This window comes from Anoplophora glabripennis, unplaced genomic scaffold (assembly GCF_000390285.2).
Source record: "Anoplophora glabripennis isolate ALB-LARVAE unplaced genomic scaffold, Agla_2.0 scaffold1339, whole genome shotgun sequence".
Classification (NCBI taxonomy): domain Eukaryota; kingdom Metazoa; phylum Arthropoda; class Insecta; order Coleoptera; family Cerambycidae; genus Anoplophora; species Anoplophora glabripennis.
Window position 1 is genome coordinate 6,707 of NW_019417420.1, and position 24,244 is coordinate 30,950.

General features: G+C 32.8%; 2 protein-coding genes across 2 annotated transcripts; both read left to right on the forward strand.

Annotated features, from left to right (window-relative positions):
* The first annotated feature begins 217 nt into the window (after positions 1-217).
* On the forward strand, positions 218-17,234 carry LOC108915345. Its single transcript, XM_018721358.1, has 12 exons — positions 218-369; positions 516-815; positions 872-1,122; positions 1,371-2,456; positions 9,885-9,993; positions 10,072-10,374; positions 10,445-10,731; positions 10,840-11,169; positions 14,073-14,160; positions 14,292-14,588; positions 14,648-14,949; positions 15,633-17,234. The coding sequence occupies exons 1-12, from the start codon at positions 253-255 to the stop codon at positions 16,852-16,854; spliced, it is 4,692 nt and encodes a 1,563-aa protein (XP_018576874.1). The 5' UTR covers positions 218-252; the 3' UTR covers positions 16,855-17,234.
* Positions 17,235-19,203: 1,969 nt separating this feature from the next.
* On the forward strand, positions 19,204-21,886 carry LOC108915346 (zinc finger protein 836-like). Its single transcript, XM_023456270.1, has 3 exons — positions 19,204-19,482; positions 19,545-19,846; positions 20,311-21,886. Exons 1-3 carry the CDS (start codon positions 19,210-19,212, stop codon positions 21,296-21,298), a joined length of 1,563 nt encoding a protein of 520 aa, XP_023312038.1. The 5' UTR covers positions 19,204-19,209; the 3' UTR covers positions 21,299-21,886.
* Positions 21,887-24,244: the final 2,358 nt, after the last annotated feature.

The window sequence follows — 24,244 nt, forward strand, 5'->3', positions numbered from 1 at the left end:
TACCGTGCGCCTCTATCGCTTATACTTAATACAATTTCTTGCATCACTCTCTGTCTCGTATATATTCTAATTACATATATCTGTACCGGTATTCACATGAACCGATTCCCATTAGAGATGGGTATAATATATATTCGTATGATGCAGATCTTGCCCACCTCTAATTCCATTTTTTAATTGAATTGAGGTTAAAAGAGCAACGCAAGTCACATTTGACGGGTTTATTTTTACATTACAAAGAAAATTGTTGTAATGACTGGTATTCAAGAAACTTCGTGTAGGCTTTGCCTTAAAACTGTAATCGTTAAAAGGTTTGAGGTGATAGACAACGTTATCAGAGATATTCTAGACGTTCTTTTAGTGAAAGTGGTAAGTGAATGAAATATATTAGTTTCCATTATCTCAGTTCATAGACCTCTCAATGATCCCAACGTGTGTGTAGCGACTTCACAGTAGTTGTTATTTTCTACCATAATTATTGTGTCTTTGTTTGGTTAAAGTTGCATATATTTTAGAAATTTGATGATGAGAGCAAAGAGCTTTTATGTAATGCTTGCAGAAGAAAATTATACGCAGCATTAGAATTCAAGTCGATATGTCTGAATACTGATAAAACAATTATTCCATACGTGGATTGCGAAAAGATGTTACAGCTCGATATGAAAGAAGTGTACACGAAGGAAAAGGGAAGCGAGTCAATGGATATTTCAGACAGTCAGAAAATATGTCGATTGTGTATGAAGGTAGTAAAAAGTGAGTTTACCTGCATACGTGAAGAGGAACTCCAAGCTATTGAGAAATTGACTCCTGAAATGGTATGAACTATATTAAATACTTTCATTTTTCACAATTTAAGAAAATTACTTTGCAGAATATAAATATTATCAAAGATCCCGTTATATGTAAGCCATGCTTTGATTCTCTGTGTACCCACAACAGTTTCTTAAGAGAATGCTTAGAAGTAGAGGAAAAACTTAAAGGTACAGAAAATCATATAGATACGTCATCATCTGATTTATTCGTTAAGAGTGAAAGTCTGAACAGTGAATTAGATATTAACGAGATGGAAATGACAATGAAAACTGAATGTGACGACATAAAATCTGAAGATGAGGAAAGAAGGTAAGAGAAGATTACATTAGTATTAAATTAAAAAACGGCACGGTGCCTAGTCGTGGTACTCACCTAACCACGAATACCTGATAAGTTTGTATCACACTTGATTTTCAATCTTTTTCTAAAAAAAAATGTACTACTTGTAACACCAATGTAAAAGGGCATCAAAGTTGGCAAAAAATTTTAGTTTCACTACATATAATTCTAAAACACTTTGTGTGATTTAAATGAAGTTGTATATGCAAATTTTTCAGCGACACGCCAGTGCAGAGCTCCGATAATGAACCATTCGAGAAGAATGTTTGTAAAGATGCAGAAGAGGAAGGATATAAACATGAAAACGGATTGGAGAGCAAATGTAATACGAAAACCAAGCAGGAGTGCAAAGTATTGTGCAAATGTGATAAATGTATTTATGAAACTAGAAGCAAGAGCCTTTTTGAGGCACAGTGTGTGAGACACGAGAATGATTCGGAAGCGTATAAATGTGAATTGTGTCAGTATGAAACTGAAAATAAGAAATTACTTCATAGGCACCAGTTGAGACATAAAGACCCCTCACAGATCAAAATGTACAGATGTAACGACTGCGATTACGAAGCTAAATATAAAGACAATATGATACGGCACCAACTGAAACATAAAGATCCTTTGCAAATTCAAATGTATAGATGTAACAACTGCATTTATGAAACTAAATACAAGAATGTTTTTAAACAGCACCAACTAAAACATAAAGATGCTTCGCAGATTCAAATGTACAGGTGTAATGACTGCGAACATGAAACTAAATATAAGGCTAATATGAAACGGCACCAACTGCAACATAAAGATCCTTCACTGGTTCAAATGTACAGGCGTAACAACCACAATCAGCTCCAACTGAAACATAAAGATCCTTCGCAAATTCAAATGTACGGATGTAACGACTGTCATTTCAAAACTAAATACAAGAATGTCATCAAACAGCACCAACTAAAACATAAAGATTCTTCACAGATTCAAATGTACAGGTGTAACAACTGCAATTACGAAACTAAGTACAAGGACAATATCGGACGGCATCAACTGAAACATAAAGATCCTTCACAGGTACAAATGTATAGGTGTAACGACTGCGATTACGAAACTAAATATAAGAGTCATATCAAAAGGCATCTACCGCAACATAAAAATCCTTCGCAGGTTCAAATGTACAGGTCTATTGATTGCAATTACGAAATTAAATATAAGTGTCATATCAAAAAGCAGCAGTGGAAACATAAAAATCCTTCTCAGACAAAGATGTACAAATGTAACGACTGCGATTACGAAAATAAATATGAAAGTCATATCAAACGGCATCAACTGAAACATAAACATCCTTCGCAGGTTCAAATGTACAGGTGTAATGATTGCAGTTATGAAAGTAAATACAGGGATAATATCAAAAAACACCAACGGAAACATAAAAATCCTTCGCAGGTTCAAATGTACAGGTGTAACGACTGCAATTTCAAAAGTAAATATAAGAATGTTATCAAACAGCACCAACTGAAACATAAAGATTCTTCGCAGGTTCAGATGTACAGGTGTAATGACTGCGATCATAAAACTAAATATAAGAGTAATTTGAAACGGCACCAACTGAAACATAAAGGCCCTTCGCAAATTCAAACATAGAGACGTAAAGACTGCGATTACAAAACTAAATAAAGGGTGTCCCAAAAGTAACGCAGGGTTTGCGTTGTGCGCTATATTCATTGTACAGGGTCGCATGTTGTAGTAAACAGGTTGCGGTTAGACAAAATCGAGCACTATACAACAGAAGAGCGAATGATGATTGTGAAAATTCCTTAAAAGTACGGAGAGTGTGTAGCTGAGATGGTGTGCAAATTACTTGAAAATTTTGGAAGAACCATTGCCCCCCAATGAAGAAATTGAAATGATTAACTACACAGGTCCACAAAAAAAAAAGTGCCAAGTCTGAAAGACAAGACCATGGTATCCATATAGTTTTGTTGTCGCTGAATCCGAATCCGGTGTCCGTTTAACACGATTAGCTCTGGCTTAAGCTCAGTTCAAGGTCAAATGTAGAAAATCAATTGTCAACAAACTAAACCTGTGTATCTATACGTTTTTGGGATCGCTGAATCCGAATCCGGTGTTGGTTTGACGCGTTCAGCTCTGGTTTTAGGTCAGTTCAAGGTCAAATGTAGAAAATCAATTGTCAACAAACTAAACCTACGTATCTATACGTTTTTGAGTTCATCGATTCTGAATCTGGTGTCCGTATGACGCGATTAGCTCTGGTTTAAGGTTAGTTCAAGGTCAATTGTAAAGCCATTTACGTTGTTCATATTTGATCCTATGTAAGACTATCCTCAAAATATGGCACTCTTATTTCAATCTGCGTTAGGTTTACAACATCCATGTTTGAAGTGATTTATCCAACAATATCATTGTAGTAACCTAAGGAAAATTCTTCATCGTTAGAAAAATATTCCTTATTTCTGTACTGATAGTAAAAAGCTTGCACTTTTCGAGCTTGTTTAGTATTTTTTTAGCCATGATATTAGGAACTCTGCTCCATTCTCTGCCAGTTTCATTGCCACCCAAATTTCGCCCTTTAATATCTTGGTGAAACCTTTCTCTCTGCTCAAACCCAATCAAATTTTTCACTTAGGTTTAAAACCAAAATATTTATATAAGTATCTTTCGTAAGCTAATTGATCTGATTCCTATTGGAAAGTATTTAATAGACCTGAACGTTTCGAACGGACATCAGATTCGGATTCAACGACCCCCAAAACGTATAGATATGTAAGTTTACTTTGGTTTCAATTGATTCTCCACATTTGACCTTGAACTGACCTCAACCCAGATCTGATTGAGTCAAACGGACATCAGATTCGGATTCGGCGACCCCAAAAACTTATAGATATGTAGATTTACTTTGTTGGCAATTGATTCTCTACATTTGACCTTGAACTGACCTTAAACCAGAGCTAATCGCGTCAAACGGACACCGGATTCGGATTCAGCCACCCCAAAAACGATACATAAAGTTGAAAAATAAATACCTAGGTTTAAGTTGTTGATAATTGATTTTCTACGTTTGACCTTGAACTGACCTTAAACCAGAGCTAATCGTTTCAAACGGACACCGGATTCGGATTCAGCAACCCCAAAACCATATGGATACCATGGTCTTGTCTATCGGACCTGCCACTTTTTTTTTTGTGGGGCTGTGATCAAATTTGAACAAACAGGTTCGGTTGCAAACAATAAGTTCATGTGTAAAATTTTTTTTTAAAAAAAACGAGCTTTTGGTGACGTCATTTTATTTTATTTTCGTATTCTTCTCAACAACCCCTTTCATGGAGGTGCATAAAAAATAACTGGTCCGCCATCTTTGGTGCTCCGCTATATTGGATTTAGAATGACGCGTAACATAGCTAACCATGCATTGTCGTCCAAACTAAACGTGTATGCAAAACTTCAATTCAATCGGTAGAGGATAACTGTTTCAAAATTCAGTTACAATATTTGACCCATTCTAACAAGGCATGTTAAATAAAAGCTTGTAAAGGAATAGGACGGCCTCGTACTGGCTGTTTAGCCGAAAATATTACAAGAGTACGCCGTCGGTTATTGTAATTAAACATTTCAAAAAGTACAATGCAGCGGATTTTAACAAAAGATCTGCACCTGCATCCATTCAAGATTCAGGTAATGTGCTGGACATTCGTTGATTGGATGTTGGAGCAGCAACAACTGGATGATGATGTTGCTTGGAAAATCAACTTTAGTGACGAGGTGCATTTCCATCTTAGTGGGTATATGAAAAAGCAAAACTGTCAAATTTACGGCAGACAATCTCCGGGTCATTTAACAACGACTACTGTATACCCAAAGAGTGATAATGTGGTGTGAATTTTATGCTGGTAGGTTGTTTGGTTTGTTCTATTTTGAAAATGAGACTGGGAACGTAGTAACTGTCAATAGAGAACGATATCAAGAGATACTATTGAACTTTTGTGGTCATTTGGATGGCATGGATTTGGATTACATGTGGATCCGGCAGGATAGTTCCATCTGCCATAAGGCCCGTAAAACTATCCACTTGTTACGGCAGAAATTTAATGGACAATTCATCTCGTGTAACATTCTTCGATTTTTTCCCGGGTGATTTTGAATTAAAGCCAGAAATTCGGAGAGTTATCAGCGAAATTCAGCCGCAGATATGTGAAAGCGTAATACAGAATTTTTTTAAAAGAAGTCGAGTATGTCAGGTGAGTCACGGAGGACATCTATCCTTTTAATAACATGTAAAAACTTTGCCAGCTTTGTAATTAAATCTTTTTTTCCTCATATGAAATCCTGCATTTCTTTTGGGACACCTTTTCAGGAATGGTATCAAACAGCGCCAACTTAAGCATAAAGATCCTTCACAGGTTCAATTGTACAGGTGTAACGACTACGATTATGAAACTAAATACAGAAATATAGAGAGACTCCTTAATTGCGAACGTACCCTTGTGCTTTGCTAACAACTGAACATAAAGAGTCTTTGAGGAGACCTCAATTGATGCATAAAAAACGTTTGCGGGTGTGAATTACCTCTCTTCGTGTATCTTGCAAAATGTAGTCAAAAATGGACGTAATTAAGAGCTACAAATGTTAATATGACACCCATCGCAAATGTTAGAGCATGTATACTTGTATATTTAGAGCGTAGTGAGCCAAAATTCATTGTGAACCTTAGATGTGTAAGTGTGTATTTTAAATAGCGATACAATTTATTATGTACAACATGTAATAGATCATTACATAACATATATTAATTTAAGAAAAAATGAATATCTGGATTCAATTTACATCGCAAATTATATCCGCTGTTAAAACACATATAAGGTTCTATTCTGTTCTAATTATTGTTAAGGCTATAAGCTATTTTACTTTATTTTAATGTGTTTCCTTCTTCAGTTTTGACTGGTGTAGACACTTTGTATAACAATATGAAATTAAATAGATAAATAGAATAGATTCACCATGCATCCTATATAAAGGGTGATTTCAGTTTAAACACAGAAATTGCAGGACTAGATTCATTAACGACAAATAATTAGAGTGCTTTATAAACTTTTTTCCTGCGGGACTCGGTATTCGAGATGCAAGGTGTTAAAGTTTACTAAAAAATATGTATTTTGTGCCATATCTGCATAATGTGCTGACGGAATTGAATTAAATTAACTGCAGCGTATCCACTTAATTAGACCTTTTACTTATTCAATGTAATATTAACCTCGTGGTATTAACCAGTGGCGTGCTACTGAAGGTGCCACCCCATTTTCCCTAGAAAAAAATATGCCACAAGCGGTTTTTTGTAGAAAAAATGTTTCTTGATGTTTTTTAATAGTAACAGCCGTTTAGGAGATCTGTTTACTTGTTTTTACGTTTCATTTAATTTTCCTTATAAATTAATCCGTTTAATTGATGAAAACCTCCTGGTTTTAACCAGTGAGGTGCTACTAAAGCATCCGCTAACTTTGCCTGAGAAAAGAATACACCACTGGCAGTTTTTTGTAAAAATAATTTTATTTCTGGAAAAAATATCACACTAAATAGTAAAATAGCATGAGCAAATAGGTCGAGTAAGTAACCGAGTAACTAGTCGTACAAAAGTTAATTGTCCAAAAGTCCATTCGCCTAGGTACACTTTTGACATCTTCTAATCAGGCTATTTATAGGGAACTTATCATGGCATGATTTCCCTTGAGGAGATTACAATTTTCCTCTATTCTTTGCCACAATTCGTCTCGTGTTCATAAGCCCAAGAACTGCAGCGCTTCAGGAATAAATAAACAAAGCTAATTATAATACTAAAATGAGATCATCGTAAAGCTTACTAACTGATAATGCAGAAAAAACTATCAATTTTTGTAGATTATGGTCGGCAAATAAGTAAATTATCCCCTAAACGGCTGCTATTATTAAAAAAACACCAAGAAACACTTTTCATTCATTTATCGTAACAGTAACTGAATTTAACGTTATTTCTACAAAAAACCGCCAGTGGAGTATTTTTTTTTTCATGGGAGAACGGAACGTAACCTTTAGTAGCACACCACTGGTTAAAGCCACGTGGTTAATATTACATTCAATAAAAGGTCTAATTAAGTGAATACGCTGTAGTAAATGTCATTCAAATCGTTCAGCGCAATATGATGTTACAGTAAATATAATTTTTTTTGGAAACTTGAACACTCTGTATCTCGAATACCACGCCCCCTAGGAAAAAAGTTTATAGAGCAAACTCTACTTATTTTTTAGCAGTTAATCTATTCCTGCAGTTTCCGTATTTAAAGTGAAATCACCCTGTATAATTTATAATTTTAATGTAATTCTTTTTTTGGTGGGAATAGGTGTGAGAGAACAGTATATTGTTAACACTATTCCCATTTGTATTTTATTACTGTTATTTTTAAGACCTGGAATTAGTTTTCAACCCTGTTATAGTTTTTATATTGTAGGATTTAAACGAATTAAATAAAATTTAACTATACATGCTGATTTTATACCGCTGTACCTATATTACTATAACACCGTTCCCTATCAGAAGATTATGTTACAGCTATGATTTTTCTTTTATCATTTATTACAGCATTTCAGCAGGACGTATTTGTTCTGATACATATATGTTTCAAAGTATGTACAGTAAGTTTTGATTTTCATATCACTGATTGTGAGAGCAAAAAAATGTAATAGTAGGTTACTTCTCCTATTGCTGTCTCAATTATCTGCACCTTCTGACCTTGACTGAGCTTGACCACTTAACTCTGCCCTCTATTTCAAAAGTCAAAGGAAACATTTGATTTCTGAAAGGAAGTACTTCTATAGTATAGAGAAATGACTAATTCTGAGTGGAAACATTAGTCTTTATACCCATGTAAATGATGCTGCAATCATTCCCATTCAACCCGCTGTCGAGAAAACATATCAAACTGTCCTCCGTTTTATTCTTGTACATTTAAAGATAATAGTTTGATAATGCAAAGTGATATTACTAATAGCGAAGTCAAATTGAATTTTGAAAAACTGTTACATTAATTGGAAATGATTTAATCAAGGGTCGTGAAGTGCAAAAAATGTACTAAACAAAAAAATTGCCCAAAGCCAAAATAAAAAGGTGATAATTAAAAGCAATTTCCTAATAATAAATGCAGTAAAATATATCATGAAGAATTTGTTAAAGTTAGAAAAACAACAAACAGTTAATAAAGAAGAACAAAACACAGATAAGACTGAAATTTTGATAACTAATACAACAAAAAGACAAGAATCCAGAGAAAGAACGACAAGATCAAAGGGCCACAGTAGGAACGGAACCACGCTTTTATTTATAAACTACACAAGAAAAGGACCTACACTTCAAAGAAAAACTAAAGGATGAAATATCAGTATATAGCATAAAAAAATTAATCAGTGTATGTATTTAGAGACTTTAATCCATTACAAAAACAAACTAAAGTAATAAACCCTACAAGTAATAAGAAAAATATTTTTAATTATAATTTATGTACATATGTCATAATAATATACGAATGTGTCGCATCTCTCTTTTGTAGTCGCTGAAACATGATGACTTTAATTAATGCGACACCATAAATTCAAGCGCAACTGTACTGTGACTAGTTCAAATGCTGATCGCTGACAGAGATATAGTGGCGCGAAGTGGTGAGGCGAGGGGCCCGAAGGGCCTTTCCGCTATTTGTTTTGGTTTCGGCGGCCCTATTTTTCTTTATTTGGACGTTGGATTTTTAAGGTTACTGTTTCGCGTTCTTACTTGCAAGTGGGTGGTATACTTGCGAGCCGCGAAGCGGCGAGTACTCGCTTTTTTCTATTTTAATTATTTTAATGTTGGTTGCGGCGGATTTATATGACTCTTCCTTTTTGAGGTTTGTTTAAAGGACATTATTATAGGCGTTTTAAGATGTTTTTTTTTTTTACATTTTATTATATTTGTTGAGGTTTTTTTCGAATTCCTTTTTAATCGTTTTGGTGGCTCTGAAAAGAGCCGATTTTTGTATGTATCCCTTTGAAGTTCACTATGTGAATTTACCTCTCTTTATTGGTCTACCTCATTCATGCGGATTTCTCCTGACGACGTACTACTTCCGTCACTATTATATTCTTCATCAATTTCTGACGGACTTAGAGACGGCGGCTATAGTGTTATTGACGACGAAACATCTATATGTGGTTCGTTTTCGTCGTTATCTGTGGGTGGTTCGATTAGACGCTCTTATATCTCTGATCGCTGATCGAGAATCTGCTCTGCGCCGATGCCGCTGACACTTGTAAGAGTCATTCCACATAACAGCTTTGGCATGGTACGGGTCGTGAAATTTGAGCGAATATGCCCATCTGTTTTTTTTTATTCATGTGACCAAATAGTGGAAATAAGGTCTGTTTATTTACATTCTTGCGCCAGTTCGCAGTCGTAACAAAATTTTTAAAACTGTTTTCCTACGTTTATTTATTATAGATAGGCGTATTCGCTCAAATTTCACACGACCACATGGCACGCACCATGGAATTACAGCAAACGTTCCGAAAAATCACCTCTTTTCTACACCAGTGACAAATAGGGAACACCGCCAAAGTAGCAGACAGTGAAATCGCAACACATCTCTAGTTTTATGGAGCGAACTGATAAATCGAGGTTAGGTTCTGTTTTTAAGTTAAAGATAGTCAAAAAAGAAAAAAAATACATAAATGGAAAGTTCTAAAGGAAAACTTTGCAAGCTTTGCTTTAATAATGTGAGCAACGGGAATTTTACATTGATAGACGAATCAACAAGGGAAATTTTAAAAACGGTTTCGCTGTATCTAGTAAGTTATTAATGTTGCAAATTAAGCAAAAGAATTACTGGTAAAATAATATCATTCTCTGTAAAAAGTATATTTCAGGACTTGGACAACAACTATAAACATGCCGTGTGTTCTAACTGCTCTGTTAAACTATACTCTGCTTTTAACTTTAAATCCACTTGTCTTTACCTTGAGGAGAAGATTGCTTCTTATGTGATTCCTGAAAAAGTGACCTTCGTCAACTTAAGAGAAGTTTATTTAAAGGAACACGAGAACAGTTTCATGGTGAAAATGGAAGATGATCAGAAAATATGTCGATTATGTTTGCAGTTAATTAATGAAGAATATGTGCCATCTTATGAAATAAACTTAGACGTGATTCATAGATACATCCCGCAAGTGGTAAATATCCGTTTTAAGCACATTTTAAAGCTTAAAAACGTTAATATTTTTAAGAACTTTTATGTTGTAGGATTTTGACGTCACCGAAGACCCAGTTGTTTGCAGGCAATGTTTAGATTCGCTAAGCATTCACGATACTTTTATAAGGACCTGTTTGGATGTTCAAACCAACGTTCAGAACATATGCGAAAACAGAACAGATTTTGAGCATAGTAATATGATTATTAATAACGAAAATGATGGAATCGGATTACAGATGGAGAGATCAATTAAAATTGAAAAAGGGCTAGAGAGGGAAGAAATGATGATCGAAACTAAAGAAGTTGACGTTAAAAGTGAGGAAAATGATTGGGAAAGGTGAGAATATTGATTTTCAGATTTATTTACATCGCAAATTATACCCCTTGTTAAAATAGGCACTGCATATTCACCCTCTATATGTTATTGTGAATAATTTTCTTTCAGGAATTCCTTTTCATGTGACTTATATAACAGAGATGCAAGAGAAATAAAAAATGAATCTATTCTTGAATGTGGGACAGAAGTTCAATTAAGCAAATGTGAGTCACCAATAAATGTAAAATTACACAAAAGTGAATACAAAAACGAGTTAAACAATGATCTGAAACAGGAGGTTGCTCTGGAACAGGGAAGTTCCACATGCCGCGAGTCAACAAGCAAAGACTCTTCTGAAGCATGTTTACACAAATGCAATATGTGTAATTATGTAACTACACATAAGAGTCATATGAAAATGCATCAGTTAACACACAAAGATCCTTCAGAAACTGAAATGTACAAGTGTGATACATGCAATTTTGAAACTAAATTTAAGAGACATCTAAAACCACATCAATTAACTCACAAAGACTCTTCAGAAATCCAAATGTACAAGTGTGATGCTTGTGGTTTTGAAACTAAATACAAGAAATGTCTAAATAAGCATCAGTTAACTCACAAAGATCCTTCAGAAATCCAAATGTACAAATGTGATACTTGTAGTTATGAAACGAAATATAAGAATCATGTAAAAAAACATCAATTAATTCACAAAGACCCGTTGGAAGTTCAGATGTATAAATGTGAAATGTGTAATTTCGAAACTAAACATAAGAGTTATTTGAAGAGGCATCAAATATTGCACAAAGACCCTTCGGAAGTCAAAAAGTACAAGTGTGACGTATGTACTTATGAGACAAGATACCCAAAATGACTAAAAATGCATCAATCAACCCACAAAGACCCTTCAGATATACAAATGTACAAATGTGATACCTGTAGTTACGAAGCTAAATCTAAGAATTGTCTAAAATTTCATCAGTTAACACACAAAAACTCTTCGGAAACGCAAATGTATAATTGTGATGTGTGTAATTATGAAACTAAACACAAGAGGCACCTAAAAGTGCACGAGTTGACACACAAAAGCCGTTTGGAAATCCAAATGTACAAATGTGATACTTGTAGTTACGAAACTAAGTACAAGGGACATCTAAAATCACATCAACTAACACACAAAGATTCCTCAGAAATTCAAATGTACAAGTGTGACACATGCAATTTTGAAACTAAGTACAAAAGACATCTAAGATTACATCAATTAATACACACAGATTCTTCACAAGTCCAAATGTATAAGTGTGATGCTTGTACTTACGAAACCAAATATAAGAATCGTTTAAAAAATCATCAGTTAAAGCACAAAAACCCCTTGGAAGTCCAAATGTATAAATGTAATTTATGCAGATATGAAACTAAGTATAAGCATAATATCAAAAAGCATCAATCAAAACATGAGACCCCTTCCACATCTCAAAAGTAGGAAGATGATGGCCCTGGTGATAAATGCTATCCTGCAAACTGTCTTTCTGTACAGAAACATTCTGTAGACTTATTCAAGTGCAACGAATGTGTTTTTGAAACCGTATGTAAAAAGAGTTTAATTGTTCATGTATTGAAACACCATCCCTCAAGAAGGAAAATGCACAAATTGTGATAAATGTACTTCCCAGACAAGGTATAAAAAACTCTGTTAGTGTAATTTTAGGAGCAATTATTGACGATTTTTTAGAGGCTCACAGCTTCAAGTCTGTTACCAAGGCTCTTCGATCTTACTTTGTTACTTGCTATGGATTTTTATTAGTCTGTGGCAGTCGAATTTTGTTAGATCTTTAATCATCGGCCCATTTTTGACTTGGTTGTACTCTTTTTCTCTTTCGGATTTCTCAAAAATGGTATAATCTATCGAAAATTAACCAGAGAACTGGTTTTCTCTAATGGCCTAGAATTCAATATTTATACTTAACTTTTTAGTGATGTTTAACTACACCTAATTTGTGTATTTACTTTGTTACAAATAAAACTTTTTACAGGAAAATAAATTGTTGTTTCTCAAAATCTCTACAAACTGCAAAAATATAGTAAAAAATAATGTCGGTCAATCTTTTCTCTTTTAGTAGATAACATGTTTGGCTATTATAAGACCCCTATGCCAAGTTTCAGAGAGCTATAAATTATTAAAGATGGTAAAAAGTATTAAAAACTAAAAAATAATTGTGTACATTGTGGTACTTGATAATATTATACTTGGTTAATTGCTTCATTTTGATCGACAACCGTTGTTTTTTTCTTTTTTACTGTAATTATCCACTTTGTGGATCGGACTAGGGATCAAGGTTGCCAGCCAGAGAAATTTTATCGCCACTAGATGGAAAACAATAGACAAAAATTTGTCATCTGAAATAATCAATGAACTAGATACACGTTAAAGTATGTTAGGTGGCCCTAGGTTAATTAAATAAATTTATTAATATGTGAAAAGAAAATATTTCCATAAATATCTTGCTACCAGCTTGTGGGTGGTAAAATAAAATTTTAATAGATTTTCCTTTCCAAGGACAATAAGGCTCTCTCCAACTATAGGGTTGGCCCTAGCTCAGCTCAGCAATGGGGGTGGGGTTGATATAACTGAAAATAATTCTCTTAAGGCGCCACCCGTTTTACAACCCGATGNATCTTTACCATGTAATGGGAAAATAAGCGATACCATAAGTACAAATAGACAATTATAGTAAAAATCGCCAAAAAATTTTTGACAGCCATTCGAATATGTTGTGTCGCCATAATAGTGATAAATCGCCACATCTGGCAACTCTGCATAGGAATATAAATGCAGGTCAGTATCATTTATCTAGGATGCAGATCTGCAAAAATCTAAATCTCGTAGTACGTAGACGGCAAAAATGACAGATATACCAAGGACCAATAGAATTTTCAACCAATCCGATTTAAATAAAAAAAAAATTATCTCCATGTATAAGTATTATTTCGCTTATGACAGTCCAAACCAGACTTGACAGTGTAATTCCCAGGCTGCATAGCCGTACTACCGTACCCAACCATAAACATGACACCACCCCCGGGGTTTACACAGACGAGCCGGCGAAACTCGAATTATATCAGTTGTGGACTTTTTATGTTGGTAATAACCGCTGTCATTGGCTACATGTAGATGACGCAGTCTACATCTTTTTAGGTTTCCGGTTAGGTTTAGGACGAAGACCATACAGGGGCAGAAGAAGAAGTAACTTCAGTTGTACAAATATAAAGTATAAAGGTTATGATTTCATAAATTCTATTTATTTCTATTCTATTAAAAATAATACAGAAATGGAAGATTCTAAAAGAATATTTTGCAGACTTTGCATTAATACTGTAAGCAATGAAAATTTTACAGTGGTAGATGAATCTACAAACAAAATTTTAAACACTGTCTCGCTGAATCTGGTAAGTTATTAATTTAAAACTATGTAAATTTTTAATGTCCAAGCTAAGAGGGCTAATTTTTTAAAGTCAATTGGAAGTAACAAATGTATTACTAGTCAAATACTTGTACTTTTCCAATAAAAATATTTCAGGACTTGGTCAACCATAAACATGTCATATGCTCTACCTGTTCTATTAAACTGTACTCTGCGTTTGGTTTTAAATCCACTTGTCTCTATGTTGAACACAAGATCACTTCCTATGTTAATCCCAAAGTGTCATTCGTAAACTTAAGAGAAGTTTATTTGAAAGAACATGAGAACAAAACGTCGGTTAAACTAGAAGATGATCAGAAGATATGTCGATTATGTTTACACTTAGTTCACGAAGAATTTGTGCCATTTTGTGAAATGAAGTTAGAGATGATTCATAGATATATCCCAGAAGTGGTAAATAGTCATTTTACATGTATAAAATTTAAAAATCTTAACAAACTCTTGTGTTGTAGAATTTTTTCATCACTGAGGACCCAATCGTTTGTAAGCAATGTTTTGATTCAATCAGCATTCACGATACTTTCATAAGGACATGTTTGGATGTTGAAACGCAAATTCGCAACATAGGTCACAATAAAATCACAAGTTTTGAGCATAGTGATACGTTTAATAAAAGTGAAAATGATGAAAAGGGATTAGGAACTAAAGAGAGGGCGGAAGGGACGATTAAAATTAAAAAAGAGCTAGAGGCAGGAGAAATGCTGATCAAAACTGAAGAAGTTGATATAAAAAGTGAAGGAAATGATTGGGAAAGGTGAGAAAGTTGAGAAATTCTACATAGACGATTTATTATAAATCGTTATGTAGTAATTACACAAACAATTACGATGTTTCTTCAATATTAATAATCTAAATGGATTTTCGGAAATTGTGATCCGATTAGTCCTATCGGAGTATATCTACTCCAGCTGATATAAATCTAGTCCTACTACTCTGCTCGATCATATTTCTACCCCTCTCCCATCATTGATCGTCTTAAGCCCTAATCAGGCTATCAATTTTCTGTCATTCAAATTTATTTGAGCAAAATAGTTTATGACATCAAAATTAATGTTCGGTACCATCAAAATATTTGAATCGAACTGATTTGGTACGATCCCAGAAGCTCAGTTTATTTTTTCGAATATTTTGTTTTCCACTTAAATAAAAAATATGTTGCTCATGCTTAAATCTGGCATATTTGGGGTATATTTTTTCACAGGCAATGGCAACCTTTCTTAAAATTTAGACAGTTCATTAGTTCATTCAGTGATCCGCGCATGATTGCATAATAAACAACAATGGACCTGACCGTTTTAACAAACATTAAATTGTTAAATAATGTATTCATTCAAATAAATATCTTGTATTTTTGTTTGACAAAGACGGCTACTTCCTTGTGACATGAAGTCACACTAAAAGTATTTATAAAATTAATGTGTAAACAATTTTTTTCAGGGATTCCTTTTTTTATGCCTTACATAACGAAACAAGTAAAAATAAAACAAGGCATACTTCAGAAGATGTAGGAGAAATAAAATGTGAATATGTACATAGATCTGACACAGCAGAATTTCAATTAAGCAAAAATGAAGCTCCTTTTGATATACCACCATATAATAGTGAATACATAACCGATATTAACAATATTGTAAAACAGGAAACTTCTCAGGGACATAAGGAAAGTTCCAAATGCCCACAGTTAATAAGCAAAGGCTCATCCGGAGCAACAATGTACAAATGTGATACATGTACTTACGAGACTAAACACAGGGGTCATCTAAGAATGCATCAGTTAAAACACGTAGACCCTTCGGAAATTCAAATGTACAGGTGTGGTGCTTGTGATTATAAAACTAAATATAAGGATCACCTAAAGCGGCACGAGGTAACACACAAAGACCCTTCAGAAATCCAAATGTACAGATGCGATACATGTGGATATGAAACTAAGTATAAGCAGAACTTCAAAAATCATAATTTAATGCACAAGGATTCTTCAGAAATTCAACTGTTCAAATGCGATATTTGTAATTATGAGACAAAATTCAAGGGCAAGCTAAACAGGCATCAGTTAATGCACAAAGACCCTTCAGAAATCCAAATGTACAAGTGTGATATGTGTGATCACGAAACTAAATATAAGAATCATCTAAAAAGGCATCAGTTACTGATGCATAAGAACCCTTCAGAAATTCAAATCTACAAGTGCGATATGTGTAGTTTCGAAACTAAGTACGACAGACATTTAAAATCTCATCAATTAATACACAAAGATTCCTCGGAAACTCAAATGTACAAGTGCGATACTTGCACTTACGAAACTAAACACAAGAATCGTTTAAAGATTCATCAGTTAAGACACAAGAATCCATCGGAAATCAAAATGTACAAATGTGATCTATGTGAATATGAAACTAGGTACAACCAGAATATCAAAAAGCATCAATTAATACACAAAGATTCTTCAGAGATTCAACTGTACAAATGTGATAGTTGTACTTACGAAACTAAACATAAGAATCGCTTAAAAGAACATCAGTTAACACACAAAAATTCTTTTGAAACCCAAATGTACAAATGTGACATATGTACATATGAAACAAAGTATAAACAGAATGTCAAAAAGCATCAATTGTTACATCGGAATCCCTTGAACAGTGCAAAAGTGGGAACATGATACGTATGATGACACCGCATCCTGCAAATTATCCATCAGTACATGAACATTTTTCAAACATCAGAGTTAAAAAAGTCATGTAGTAAAACACCAGGATTCTTTCAGAGTGGAAACGTATTAAAGTGTTAACTTGATATTTGCTTCTTTTTATCATAAAATGTTGCTTTCAAAAAACTTACATAACCTAGTACACAGCCTTCATAAATGAATACAAACCACGTGGCCACTGAGTTTAGGCAACCAACACTGCAGAGCTAAGTACTGGTAACGAAAAATTACAATGGACAATGACAAACTGTTAAGTCTATGCTAGAGATAATGCGATCTCTGATTGGTTGAAAAGAAGCTCGTGAAAAATTACACCAATTGTAGTCAGTGAAAGAGAATGTTGTGTTTTAATGTAATTTTATGAAAAATTACAGTTTTTGGGAAATGAAAGATTTTTATTTGTATGTGCCTATATCATTAAATGTGGAAGTAGTTAAACGTAAACGTAAAAAAAATGTTCTTTTTTGACAGCAGTTTCCACTTCGTTTTCAAATATCAATTCAGTTGTATCAATCAGTTGCTGTAATTTCTTCCGCAATTTAGAATACTTGCCGAATTTTTTTTTTGCCCAAAAAAAAGCTCCAAAAACCTTAAATAAAAAAAAAAAAAAACCAAAAAACCTTTCCAAAAAATGGAAAAAAAAAATCCTTGAAGAATTTAAAAATAGAAAAAAAAAAAATTTCTTCACAGAATATGGAAAAAAGAAAATTTGCTAACAGTGGGCAACAACTGTGACAATTAATGATACGCCTCCTACTTGAATAGATTTATAAATAGTGACCACTGATCAGTATTTAAAATCATAAATGACAAAGATGTTATTTTATTTGTCTTGAGTGTATTTGTAAATATTTTGAGGTCATTAAGTTTAATAAAATATTAACCTCCCCCACAAGAGTAGTATACTCATGTATTTTAATTGTTTTTCGACTCGCCTTGATGGAAGGTAATAAAAAATTAATGTGTAGATGTCTCCATCATCATTATTATAATTTTGTATACATATTAAAGGTATGTACTTTTCAAATTAAGATATGCAATTTTTTATTAGCAAAATTACATTTTGAACTTGTATCTTTTCAAGAGATAGATAAAAACAATTTCATGAAATCTTCTGACATAGTTTTTTTCTATTTTGATACCTTTTTGGTATACTAATGTTAGTGTAAAGAAAATATATAAATATTGAAAAAGTACGCATACAATGATTAAATGTTTTCAAATCTATATTGTATTACCTAACTAAAAACTTTCGATACAGAATGAAAAAAAAGATATCTACTTACAATGTTCTTTTGTATTATTCTGCTTGTATCATTTACTTACAATTGATAATAGTTACTGCTTTGAATGGAGATATTATGTACATAAACATGTTGAAGGTTTGCCAATACTAAATAGCTACTTTTGTAGCAACTTTATTGATGATTTTAGTAAATACAGGTACAAGATATATAAATATTTAATAATAATTTTTTGGACCTAAACCGCCCATCTAAATTAAATTTAAAAAATTGTATTGTAATTTAGAAAAGAAAAACTTCCGAACGGCATAAGCTACCAACTGGAAATATTTTTATAAAATTCAAAAAATTTTTAGGAACTTTGAGGCCATCTGGCGGCCAAACGAAACGATTTTAATACAGGTTCATTTTTATTCCAAAAATATGTGATCATCCGTTCATATACGTACTGTGTAAAGTTTCGTATAAAATTATTTAAATTTATCTTTTAAATACATTTTTTAAACACTCGGTACTTCAGTATGTTTATTTTCAATAAACAATATTTAAAGTCATGCACAAATAGTATTTTGATTCATTCGTCTGTACGAGTAGATCTCGCTCTCGAGAACTTATCAGCATCCATCGAGAACTAAAAGCGTTCGAAAACTTTCGACAAATGAACGGAAATATTGATTTCAGAGTAACAACTTTTAAGAATCGAATACTGCTCGATTTTTCATTCGAATACTCCCATCCGTCACTAACGAGGATATAGGTTATAAATCGTGTTATTGTTTTTAGATACAATTTTACAATAATCAAAAAGGAAAAAATAATGCATAAATGGAAGATTCTAGACGAATATTTTGTAGGCTCTGCAATAAAACTGCTAGGAGCAATGAAAATTTTACAGGAATAGAAGAATCTACAAGAGAAATTTTAAAATCTGTTTCACTGGATCTGGTAAGTTCTTCATTTAAAACTATTAATTTTTTATATTAACAGATGTCCGTTAATGCTGTTTATTCATTTTGCTCTCAACAAAACATTTTAGGATTTGGTTAACAACTATAAACATGTCATGTGTTCTACCTGTTCTGCTAAACTGTACTCTGCATTTAACTTCAAATCCACTTGCTTGTATGTTGAGCAGAAGATTGTTTCTTATGTTAAACCCAATATGTCCTTTGTTGACTTAAGGGAAGTTTATTTATACAAAAACGAGAACAAGCCGTCAGTCAAAATAGAAGATGATCAGAAGATATGTCGATTATGTTTACAGTTAACTAACGAAGAATTTGTGCCATTTTGTGATATAATGTTAGAGGTGATCCATAGATGCATCTCAGAAGTGGTAAATATACATTCTCATTTTAAATCTTAAAAACTCGTACTATGTAAACTCTTACGTTGTAGAATTTTGGCATCACTGAAGATCCTGTCGTTTGTAGGCAATGTTTTGATTCACTCAACATTCACAATACTTTTATAAGGACCTGCTTGGATGTTGAAACACAAATTCACGATATATTTGATGACAAAATCACAGATTTCAAGCGTAGTGATATATTTATTAGAAATGAATATGATGAAATAGGATTAGGAGTCGAACAGACGATGGAAGGGTCAATTAAAACTGAAGAAGAGATAGGGACGGAAGAAACACTGATCGAAATTAAAGAAGTTGATATAAAAAGTGAAGTAAATGATTTGGAAAGGTAAGAAAGTTGAGAAACATTCAAATACATAGATGGATAGTTATACAAGGTGCCTTCCAAAATAACCAGGACTTTTTAAAAATAACAACAAAAAGTTTTTTTGTACAAAATCGATTAATCTTATTCAAAATAGTCCCCTTCCAACTCAATACAGGGATTTGCATGGTCTAAAGGCATGTATAGTCAGCGGTAAGGTAAAAGTCGCACGGTGCCAAATCAGGCGAATACGCGCAGAGGTTGATATTTATAATGCAATTTTTAGTAAAAAAAATCGGTCACAGATTTCGATCGATGAAATGGCATATTATCATGCAACAAACGCCAACTTCCTTCTGAGCGATATTCTGGCTTCACTAGAAATATCTATTTTTGAAAGGTCCTAATAAGCTCTATCAGCAGAATGAAAATCATGTTTTTTATCTTGCTTTTTTTGACATGTTTGTAAACAATCTTAACTTTTTCAGTGATCCTTCTTCATACGACTTACATAATGAAACAATCGAAAACAAAACAATGCACAATTATAAAGATGTAGGAGAAATAAAAAAGGAATATATGTCCGAGACAGTAGAGGTTCAAATAAGCAAATCCGAACGCAAAGACGAGTTTGACAGTAGTGTAAACCAGGAAGCTGTTCCAGAACTTATACATGATAAGGAAAGTCCAACTTGCCGGCAGTTAATAAACAATGACAGGTTTGAAGAACCAGTATACAGATGCAAAACGTGCAATTTTGAAACTAAATTTAAGGGTGGTCTAAGTGTACATCAACTGTCACACAAAGACCCTTTGGATATTGAAATATACACTTGCGACACTTGCACCTACGAAACTAAATATAAAGCAGATCTAAAACGGCATCAGTTATCGCACAAAGACCCTTCAGAAATCGAAATGTACAAATGTGACATGTGTAAATACGAAACTAAGTACAAACAGAATATCAAAAAGCATCAATTGGTACACAAAGATTCTCCAGAAATTGAACTGTACAAGTGTGAGACTTGTATTTACGAAACCAGGTATAAATGTCGTCTAAAAGATCATCAGTTATTGCACAAAGATCCGTTTGAAATCCAAATGTACAAGTGTGAAGTGTGTGATTATGTAACTAGATATAAGAATCATCTAAAAAGGCATCAGCTATCACACAAAAACCCTTCAGAAATTCAAATGTACAAGTGCGATATGTGTAGCTTCAAAACAAAGTATGAGAGACATCTAAAATCACATCAATTAATACATAAATATGCCTCGGAAATTCAAAAGTACAGGTGCGGTGCTTGTACTTACGAAACTAAACGTAAGCATTGTCTAAAAAATCATCAGTTAACCCACAAAGACCCTTCGGAGATTCAAATGTACAAGTGTGATATATGTAGATATGAAACTAAGTATAAGTACAACATCAAAAAGCATCAGTTAATACATAAGAAAATTTCCACAGAATAAAAGTAGGAAAGAGATACATGCAATGGCACTGGTGATAAATGCTATCAACTTTCACTACCTACATCTTATTCAGACATCAAAATATTGAAATGTACGCTAAGGAGCAAATGTACATGTGTGATAAATGTTTTACAACAGAGCGACAATTTTTTATGGGAAAAACTTATGAAAGTTAATTGAAGGGGCCTGGAAATGTTAAGAAAGTTTAATTATCATGGATTTTTTTTTAATTCCAATTGCAATTTGTCTTTATTTATGAAGTGCCAAGTACTCAATTTTTTTAAAATCAAAGCGGCAGTATATTTATGAAAAATTTACATATTCTGAAAGGTATATCAAACATTATTTTTCAACGTAGTCATCTTTCAACTTCAATGCACTTTGTGAGCCGAGGGATGAACTGTATGATACTTTCATCAACCTGCCGTCCCTCAGGCCCATTGTTTCAGGGCACTATAGACCTCATTGTCATTAGAAAACCTTTTTCCACCCATAAACACCTTCAAGGAAGAGAAAAGATGAAAATCAGAGGGTGCCACGTCAGGGCTAGATAAATGTAACATAAAATAAGATAAACATAAAAATAAAGCTGAAAATTATCAAAAAAAAACAATGATTTTTTATTTTATAATTGATTTTATTCATGGAGATCATTGAAAATCATTTTAAGGTATAAAAGTTATTATTGTATTCCTGTGATATCTTGTATGAAACGGACTTATGGTTTGGGATATCGGTAGCATTTTCCATGCAAGTTACTTGCGCAATAAGTTATTTTTTAAATATATTTAGCCAAATATTCAGTTAGACAATATTATTGTAGTGAATAAAATGTATACAAAATGATACCCGTGTTAAAAATGAATGAACAGAAATCAAGAGGATTCATGTGGAGGAACATAGTGGTCAAACCATATCATTTCTCCTGTCTAATGATTTGGAAATGTGTGTTCATTTAGTTACAAACGTTCAGCAATACAAAAAATGTGAGGTTTATTAATACATAATTAATTCATAAACTACAACGGTTACTTCACATAAACCGACAGATTTTATTTTATTCAATTTGTTGTAGTTCTTAACCTACTTATCTAAAATTATTATTATTATTATTTATTGGTGTTTAAAGACATAATAAAATGCTTACACAAAGTGTTAAAATGTTCAGTTCAACTAATTTAGACTTGTATTAACTGGAATACACTTTCTCTGCATTGCAAACACTCTTGCCATATGGGTTGAATGGACCCAGTTTAATATGGCATAAGACATGTTCGAGTGAAAATATGCATGGTACGCTAACAGCAAAGCTCTAACAGCATTTGTATTAAACCAATTCTCAAAATTTCTTTTGTTGGCAACTGTTTTGGAAAAAAGATTGAATGTTAAGTCGCTTCAGTTAACTGTGGTGGTGACATCAGCAAATAAAATGACATCACAAGTAGGTAAATCATTTTTGTATATTAAGAAAAGTAGAGGGCCTAAAACGGATCCTTGAGCACCTCATGTTTAATATTTTTTAATTCGGCATCCATTATAGTTAACATATTGTTCTCGATCCATAAGGTAAGATTTTATGAATACTGTTACTCTGGTCAAAATTATAACATGCCAAAATAGATGATGACTTGATGACTTAAACGGAAATATCTTGGAAGTGGTGATAGACATGAGTTTCCGCAAGGTGTGATAATTTTCAGAAAAATGCAAATTATTTTTGAGGAACTTTTGCCTACTGTTAGGTAAGTATATCTCTGATAAGTTATACAGTATACATATTTGGCGCCCCGTATAAAATATTGCCTTTTTTTTCTCAAAATTTAAAATCGATATTTCAACATTTGTTAAAAGATATCAGAATTTTTTTTACATCTTGTTACAACTTAAACTAAAATAACTGCAAAAAAATTCTAAAATTAAGAAAATCTTGTAATTATGTAAAGAACAATTATGTACTTCCAGTATATGATTGAATCAGAATTATAACATACACTGGAAAATGTCTTTACTGTTTCCAAGTACAAAATTTATGATGATATTTAATAAGTAAATTCATAATTTATCGGCATACATATACAGAAAAGTTTGCAGAAGTTAAAAATTTCAAATCTTTATTAATGTCTGTATAAATCCAGTGATTTTTAACATTTCACTTTGTCAGGAACATGACAAATTTGTTTGTTTTTTATTTATTTAATTAAGTTCTATTTATTTACCTTCGTTAATAATATAAATAAATCTTTTAAAACCTTTAGCTTGTAGCAAATTAAAAAAAAAGCAGAAATCAATGAAATAAATATACAGGGTGTTACTTACTGATATGCGAATATTTAAGGGTGTGATTCTGCACGGAAAATTAATGATAGTTTGCTTTGCAAACTAGGTTCCGTTGCGAAAACACGGGATGTTAAAATTTTAGGAAAAAGAATGAAATTAATTAATATTTTCGAAATCCCTTGAGATATTTCAGTGATATTTAGTACGTAGTGATAGTTAATAAAGACGCATGTTTTTTAATACATAGTTTTTAGTTCCAACAGTGTCGTTTTTGAATAAAAAAATAAAACCCGTTTTATTGTCTGTAATTAATGTAATTATTGAATACAATTTTGCAATAAACCTAATTGGCCTGGAATGTGTCACTTGCATTTCTGACATTTTGATGTAAGTATCTGCGGTTTTGAAAATATTAATTAATTTCCTTCTTTTCCTAAAATTTTAACACCCCGTATTTTTGCAACGAAACATTTATGGATCATAGTTTATACTCTTAAATATTCTTATACCATTAAGGAGCACCCTGAATGTGTTACTTTCAGCTATACAGGGTGATTCAGTCATAATGTCATTAATTTTAAGGAAAGATAGGGAGAAAAGGAGTAGAATACGAGTACGCCATTAAAAATTTTTTAAAATCAAATATTTAAACCCCGTTTCGGACCGCTC

Bases quoted from the DNA above. Each gene is read 5' to 3' on its own strand.
- LOC108915345 (XM_018721358.1), top strand. From the start codon at position 253: ATGACTGGTATTCAAGAAACTTCGTGTAGGCTTTGCCTTAAAACTGTA. The intron at 10,375-10,444 runs GTAAATATCCGT...TTTATGTTGTAG, and splicing joins ATAGATACATCCCGCAAGTG to GATTTTGACGTCACCGAAGA. The intron at 11,170-14,072 runs GTACAAGTGTGA...AATATTTTGCAG, and splicing joins GATCCTTCAGAAACTGAAAT to ACTTTGCATTAATACTGTAA.
- LOC108915346 (XM_023456270.1), top strand. From the start codon at position 19,210: ATGTGTTCTACCTGTTCTGCTAAACTGTACTCTGCATTTAACTTCAAA. The intron at 19,483-19,544 runs GTAAATATACAT...CTTACGTTGTAG, and splicing joins ATAGATGCATCTCAGAAGTG to AATTTTGGCATCACTGAAGA. The intron at 19,847-20,310 runs GTAAGAAAGTTG...TAACTTTTTCAG, and splicing joins GAAGTAAATGATTTGGAAAG to TGATCCTTCTTCATACGACT.